This window comes from Megascapheus bottae, chromosome 18 (genome assembly GCF_031878675.1).
Source record: "Megascapheus bottae isolate mThoBot1 chromosome 18, mThoBot2.hap1, whole genome shotgun sequence".
NCBI lineage: Eukaryota > Metazoa > Chordata > Mammalia > Rodentia > Geomyidae > Megascapheus > Megascapheus bottae.
In genome coordinates, this window is record NC_143526.1 from 34,989,206 (window position 1) to 34,996,706 (window position 7,501).

The following is a 7,501-nucleotide window of genomic DNA, read 5'->3' on the forward strand; positions in this document are numbered from 1 at the left end:
ACCCAGGCTTTTCTCGAGGTCTAGGTGACGCTAGCGGTGGGCAGTGCCAGCCATTTGCGATGATTGCCTAAAGGAGTCAGACGCGTCGCTCCCCCGCATCCCAGATCGCCTACCCCACGGGAACCGGGGAGCCCCCTCGGGTCTGCGTGGAGCTGCCCCGCCGAGTTCCCGCAGAGGCTCGCCCAACCCTGGCCCCGACCGAAGCCTCTCCACCCTAAAACGGTGCACCTGTACCCGGCGTGTGCTGCGCGCAAAATCACTTACTTGCCTGTGCAATGAGGAAACCATCGGCACCCCGTGTTCCAGGATCTGGGTACACGGGCACAAAGTTACCACCACTGCAGGGGAGGGCTCCCTTGCTTTCTCCCCCAAGATGGCAAGCAAAGCCTTCCCCGTCCGGTGGTACCACTTTCCGTTGGTGAAATGGACTACATTTGAGAATTCATTTCGAGGTGGGCTCCAAATGTTTTCTCCTACTAGACATCAAGGCACTGTATAGGTACACTGTTGTTAATACGTGTGTGTAACTTTCACTTGTAAGGTTTTAGACCCCAGCCACCAATGCTACCTGTCCCTAGATGTCCCCTGCAGTGTGTGTGTGGTGGTGGTGGTGGGGAGAGATCCAGGCCCAAATCTAATGGTAGTTGTGAGCTTTAATCCCCCTTTCTTTCTCCTAGGCACCACTCTTCTCTGGTTCCTGTTTGAGATTCCAGGGCTGGGGCCTCTGGTAGCTCTCCACCAGGGTCTAGAAATTCCATAGAAAGAACTCTCAGCCAGAGAGCCTCCATGCATGGAAATATTTTTGAACTAAACATGGGGGCTTTGGAACAGATAACTAACCAAAGAATAGAGATGTCTTCTGAAATTTGGGAATCTGGATTCCACTTCCCAGAAGTGTCTGAGGTCAGCCCTTGGTTATAGATGAGGTCACAAGGAGGATAGGAGTTGGTGGGGGGGGGGGGGCACCTAAGCAGGCAGTGCTCATCTAAGAATCCAAAAAAGGAAAGGGATAACAAGACCAGAAAATCTCCAGCCTATAGTGGAAGCTGCTACTCCAGAAAGTTCCCAACTTCCCACTCCCCAATTTGTAGAATCATGACAAGCCTAGTTCCAGGGTGGAGCCGGGGTGATGGCTCCCAGCTGAACCCCTCACACACTCTGGGACATACTACCCCCAAAATATATCCTTAAATACTTTGGGGGGGGTATTGCACTGCAAGATTTGGTACTGGGTGCTGCCTGCTGCCACCAGCTTGGGTAGGATGGAGAGGGAGAACAGGCCTCTATCTGGAGCAGGAATTCTAACCCTGGGAAGATCTAGTGCCCAGCAGAAAAAAAGCCAAGAGACTCAAAAGAAACCCAAGCAGCAAGGCACAATGGGGTGCTGGTGAACAGAACTTGTGCACCCAAAGAGCTGGTTTACCCATCGGGGGAGCTCTTTCTGGGTTTCCTGTCTCTGCCCAGTCACTACAACCTCACAGCAGGCTGGCTAACAAGCCAGTCCGGATCCTCAGCCTCAAAACTGAGGAAGTGGCACAGCTGTGCTTCGGGGATACCGAAGCCTTTCTGACCTGTACTATCTCAGCTCACAGACTCCTTCCAAGGGTTTGAACCTAAGATAAGAAGCAATGAACATAGTTGTGGTTACATCCATGCAGTCACACACATTCAGGGTGAGGTCTGCCCAGACTTGGTTTGACAAAGAGGAATATGCCCCAAAGTTGGTACAAAGGAAGAAAAATCAAAATCATGCAAACTCCGAGTCCTCTAAATAAACACCATTTCCATGGTTTTAATAAGCAAAATAGGAAACCATTTTAATAACCAAAAAACAGAAACCAGTCTGAATTAAAACTACAATAGACTAGGTTTTAATATTTTCATATCATAAGCAGGGTTTGAAATTGATCCCTTATTTTACATGAAATAAAAACAATTTCTGTCGCGGCAAGTTTGATTTCAACACAGTTGAATCTGTAAAAACCAAAGCTCGTTTCTGATGCAGGACGAATATCCACACTATTTAAAACTGCAAGCACCATGCGGTTCATACAATCTTGATATTACTGTTAATTTATCAACTAATACAAACTCAAAAATAAAATGCATCCGGCCAGCAGCGCCAGCAATTTTCAATGGGAACTTAAAAATACACTTTCTTTTTTTTTTTTTGTCAGTGCAACTTAAATCCTTTTACTGACCTGCAGGAAAAAAAAAAAAGTAATAAAGAAAACACCCAGATCTTCCCTATAACTACTATATAGCTGAAGGGTTAGATGAGAAGGGGAGAATAGCATTAATTAACTCTTCCTGTGATCTCAAAAAGCAGGAAAATAAACACATATTGCATTGGTCTACAGAACGCACTTGAAAGTTGCAGAATTGCTGCCAATGTTTGGCTTTCTGGTACATTCTGAGCGTGGCAGTTGAGGTGATGTGAGCTCTGATCATTGTTGACCAGTGTCAAGGAGAGTGGAGTCTCTCACTGGAGACCTCTGAGATGAATGTATGCTGGGAGGATGGGGGGGGTCCTGGAATAATTCTGGTTACTACCGTGTAAAGCAAAGGTCTGCTTTCCTTCCCTCTACTTATCACACGTGTCGTGTCAATTTGACCATCAGACAAGGTGGATAGAGAAGATAAACTCTGGCCTCCGTGGAGTGGAGCTGTGTGTGCTGCATCATTCTTAAACTCTCCCCCCGCCCCAACCCAAGAGAATCAACAAAATAAAGCAGGAGAGAAAAAGAGGACCCAAAGTGGGCACGGACTTTCCAGGGCACCCCAAGATAAAGATGTTTCATGATCCTAAATGCCTAGAACGTTTCTTTCTTTGTTCTTTTTTTTAATCTTACAAACAAACAAAAAAATTGCCATAATAATAAAACCCAAACAGACAGTCAGCTTGCTGCCGTGTTCTCTGAGGTTTGGCGAGGCAGGCGGGTATTTACAAGCCGGGCCGAGACTGGAAACCCCGGCTGGCAGCCTCCGAAGTTTCAGAACTGCGATTCCTTCTCACTCAAAGAAACAAGGGGGTTATGACATGATCAACAAACAACATGCTAAAGTTAAACAAGAAAAAAATGGTACAAAATAGAAATTATTACCATACATGTCCAGCATGCAGGATTAATATTTTAATGCAGATTTTCGTATTTTTTCTATATAATCGAGCAGGCAATAAAATGGATGAGATTTGCGCGCGAGCGCCCAACGTCCTGAGACCCGCGTCTCCCGGGCTGAGAGCCAGTGTTCTCCGGACTCGGGACAGAGAGTTCTGTCTGGTCTTCCTCCCTTAGCTCGGCCTTGCATTGTGCCTGCCGGCGACTCCCGGGTCCCTCTCCTCTCCTCTCTCCTCTCCTCTTCCTTGGGGCAACTGAGCTCCGGACTGAGAAACAGCAGCCCTTGGCGCACAAAGTTCAGAACGCCAGGAGTCTCCAGGCGGCCTTGGCAAACTCCTTGGTACTGTGCCGCCTGCGCCGCCATCCAGCTCGGAGAAAAGTTGCTCCGGGACCTCCCACCACCCTGGTCTGGCTCTGCCCGAGTCTAGGAGGTGGCGCTGGCGTGCGCGACTCTCGCCTTAGCCAACGTCGCCCTGCCAGCCCCGCGCTCTCGTCGGTCGCCCGCGGCCCGAGCGTCCTTCCTCCCTCTCCCTGAAGTCAGACAGGTCAAAGTTGGAGCCATGGCAGGGACAAGGTCCAGGGGAGTCCAGGGCTGGGGACATAAGAGGACAGAGAGTCCGGGACAGGGCAAGGAGTGGGGTATGGAGGGAAGGAGGGAGGGGGGCCGGGACCCGCCACGACTCACAGAAAGAACTCGGGAGAGGAGGGGCTGTCGCTGGTGGAGCCCGCCTCCCTGAAGCCGGAGTTGGCGAGTTTCTCGCACTTGACCTTGTAGGCGTCTCTCTCGCGGGCCAGCCGGGACACCTCCTGCTTCAGCTGCTCCACCTGCTGAATGAGCTGCGTCTTCTCGTTCTCCAGGTGGTGTTTCTGCTGGACGCGTTTATACCTGCACGACTGGGCGTAGCCCCGGTTCTTCAGGGTCCGCCGCTTCTGCTTCAGGCGGATCACCTCGTCCTTGGTGAAGCCCCGCAGGTGGCGGTTCAGCTCCCGCACCGACATGGACACGAGCTGGTCGTCGGAGAAGCGGTCCTCCACGCTACCGTTACCACCCGCGGCGGTGGCTGCAGCCGCTGCCGCGTGCGGCCCGGGCCCCGGGTGGCTGGTGGGCAGCTGTTGCGCCGGACTGGCGGCGCTGGACGGCGGCGGAGACGCTTGGTGATGGTGGTGATGGTGCGGGTGCGCGTGCGGACCCAGCTCGTCGTGGGCCACTCCGGCGCCTGGGTACCCGTGGTGCGGGTGCGGGTGGTGGTGGTGGTGGTGGTGGTGAGCGCCACGGAAACCATCGAAGGTCTGCAGAGGCTGTGGCACCGGGTGCGAGCCGATGAGCGCCTCCACCGCGTCCTCGGGCGTCAGGTTGAGCGCCTCGGGGTTCATCTGCTGGTAGCTGCTCGCCATCCAGTACAGGTCCTCGAGATGGGTTTTCTGTTCGGTGGGGCTGAAGCTGGGCGAGGAGGGCACCGAGCTACAGGGTGTGCTGAGTGGGGTGGATGACACGGAGCCGGCGGGCTGCAGGCGCGTGCAGGGCCGGCCGGGACGCTCCGCGCGCCCCAGGGGCTCCTTCTTCACGTCGAACTTGAGCAGGTCGAAATCGTTCACGTACTCCATGGCCAGCGGGCTGGTGGGCAGCTCTGGCCCCATGCTCAGCTCCGCGGCCATCGCTAACGCGAGGCTCCGTCGCAGCTGCCGCAGGGGGAAAAACTTTGCTCGGCCGGCCGGAGCGCACCGAGCCAAGCGCGGGGGCGAAGAGCAGAGAGGCCGGGGAGGCGGGAGATCGGAGGGCGTAGCGGGCCGGGGACGCTGGCCAAGCCTTTGTCTGGGGACGCGGCGGCGGCTGCGCTGGAGAGTCCCGGAGGCAGCCTGCGTTGCCCCAGAGCTCGGGGCTGTGGCCGGGCGGGGATCGAGTCCGGTCAAGCCAGGCTGGGCGGAGGCGCACGGTGGAGCGGCGGGGAGACGCGGGGCGAACGCCCGCTGCTCTCGCTCTCTCTCGCTCGCTCGCTCGCTCGCTCGCTCTCTCGCTCTCTTGGCTCTAGTGCTTACTCGCTCGCAGCCGCTCGCAGCCCAGCGGTGCAGCTGTGCTGGGTCGGGAGCCGCCGCAGCCTTTTATCGCCTTCCTGATGTCACTGGGGCGCGGAGGCCCAGGCAGCCCGGCGCTCTGGCCAATAGCTTCCCGGCCCCGGCGGCCCGGTGGCGCGGGGCGGGGCGTGTCTGACAGCTCCCCCGCCCCCTGCGTCAGCTGACGGGCGGCTGGAGCGGCCCGGGAGCCAGCGAGGCCAGGCCGAGGAGCCAGTGGGACGGCCGGCCCGGGCCCAACCCCCCACACCCTCCGCGTTCTGGCTCCCACCAGCTCGCCTTCCGTGCGCACCCCACCTCCGGGCCAAGTCCCCGATTCCACCCCCTCTCAATACCCTTTGCACTCCGATCCTCGGCCCGTGTCATCCACCAGGAGGCTCCGAGGGATCGCCGGGCTGACGCCTCTCTCTTTCTCCCGGGCCCTTTGTTCCCAAGCGGCCCCCGCCCAAGTGGGCGACCTGCTCTCAGTTGTCCTCTCCGGACTGCGGGCTGCGGGGCTGTGCGCGGAGCCTGCCTGTGTCCCTGCGGGATCTGCACATTATTTGAACGCTGGGGCGGGGGAGGGGGGTGTGGGGGGGGCGGGGAACCGAAAGATTAGGGCTCCCAGAGTCGGGTGCAGACCGAACTCTTAACCTTCCCCGGCAGCTTTCCGGCGCCCCAAAGGTTCTTTCCTACCGAGTCCTAAGGTAGGACTCCCGCACCGGCCTCCCGTCCCCCCCCTCCACGCTCATGATGATTGGTGGGCCACCAATTAAAACAAAAACAAAAACAGCCCTAAGGTTCTATCTGAATCCCTTTCCCCGGTCAGATGCCAGTAGAGCCGCGCGCTGGAAAGGCTCGGGCCGGGCGGGCGCGCGACGGTGCTCCGAGGCTCTCCGCGGCAGGCCCTGGTTTTTGTTTGACTGTTTTGTAACCATTAAGCCGATCCCGGCGTCGGCGGGCCGCGCTGAGCCTCAAACAGGCACACAGTGCGACCCCAAGTGGCCATGGTGTGAAAAGACGCCCCGAGCCGCGCCGTCCCTTCCCACTACCCCAGTGCCCGTAGGATCGGAAGACACCTGGGACCCCACTCGGTCTCCCTCTCTTCCCCCAGCTCGAGCCAACCCAAAACGCGGGGTGTGTGCGCCACCGAGACCAAGTTAAGTGGCCTTGGAAGCCACGCACAGATTCTCAGGTTCCATCTTGGTACTTAGCCACACAACTCTCGCCCCTACGGAAATTGCTTGCCTCTCACCTCCTGGGGTGCTCATCTGGGACTGTTTCCTCCAGGGGTAAGGTCCTGGGCGTGGTGCCGGGAGGCGCGTGAGATCTGGTTACAGAAAATAAAAACGCTACTACTGGGGGACCCGGGGCTGTCAGGGGGGGAAATTCATCCCTGGAGTGCAGACGAAGAGATGGGAGTGCAACACACCAGGCGTTCAGTCTCCTCGCCCTCCTTGCCCTGGGCCAGGGTGGGCGGACTTACGGATTTTTTTCCCAGAGACTTTGGCCCCAGCTCTAAAAGCGGAGAAATAGCGAATTCGCTGTACCAGGAGATCAGACCCGCCTCCCGCGTCGCCTTCTGCTTCCCAGCTTTGGATGCGCACGCACGGAAGGCCAGAGGGAAAAGTGCCCTGGGTGAGTGCATTCGGGGTGGTTATGTGTGGAGTCGTGGGGCTGATGCCAGGGGTAGGGGTCCAAACGGCCTCACCAGTGCCGACGCCGCCAGACTTTTTCTCTTTAACTGGTAGAAAGTAAAAATATTTGCCTCTGGAAATCCTCTCTTCTCTGGCGCATTTGGAGAGGCTGCGCTAGGGTGTGGTCCCGTTCGCCTACTTTAAATAAAATAAATGTATTTGAACTAAAATAAAAATGAACAGAAAGGTTTAGATTTGTAACTGGTAATACTAGGAAAATTAAACCTTTCAGAGAAGTAGGCTCTCTGCATAAATGATTCGACTACCTGGGGAGCCAGCTTGGGCTAGGGAGGCGGCGCTCTCACCCCCAGTTTGAAGTTGGGCAAAAAGGGGGTGGGCGCACACTTGCCCTATAAGTGTCCAGTGGTGCTGGAACAAGAAACGGAGGTGTGAGCAGCGCGTGTTCTGTTTGCGGCCAGCTTCTGCCCCAGACCTCGCAGAACTGGCGTCTGCTTACACTGAGAATCTCGGCCTCGACAAACTCACTGGGGTTCACTACAGCGGGCGGCTCCCTCCCTCCAGTCACAAGAGACCCCACGGCTTCCAAGTGCAAATGCCACTCACCCAAGGCTCAGCCTCTTCAGTGGGATCGGGCAGGGCAGTGTCATGACCACACACTAAGGAGTCTGGAGGGCG

General features: G+C 56.6%; 1 protein-coding gene across 1 annotated transcript; it reads right to left on the reverse strand.

Annotated features, from left to right (window-relative positions):
• Positions 1-3,348: 3,348 nt before the first annotated feature.
• Mafb (MAF bZIP transcription factor B) lies at positions 3,349-5,158 on the reverse strand. Its single transcript, XM_090352369.1, has one exon. It carries the CDS (start codon positions 4,773-4,775, stop codon positions 3,801-3,803), a length of 975 nt encoding a protein of 324 aa, XP_090208495.1. The 5' UTR covers positions 4,776-5,158; the 3' UTR covers positions 3,349-3,800.
• Positions 5,159-7,501: the final 2,343 nt, after the last annotated feature.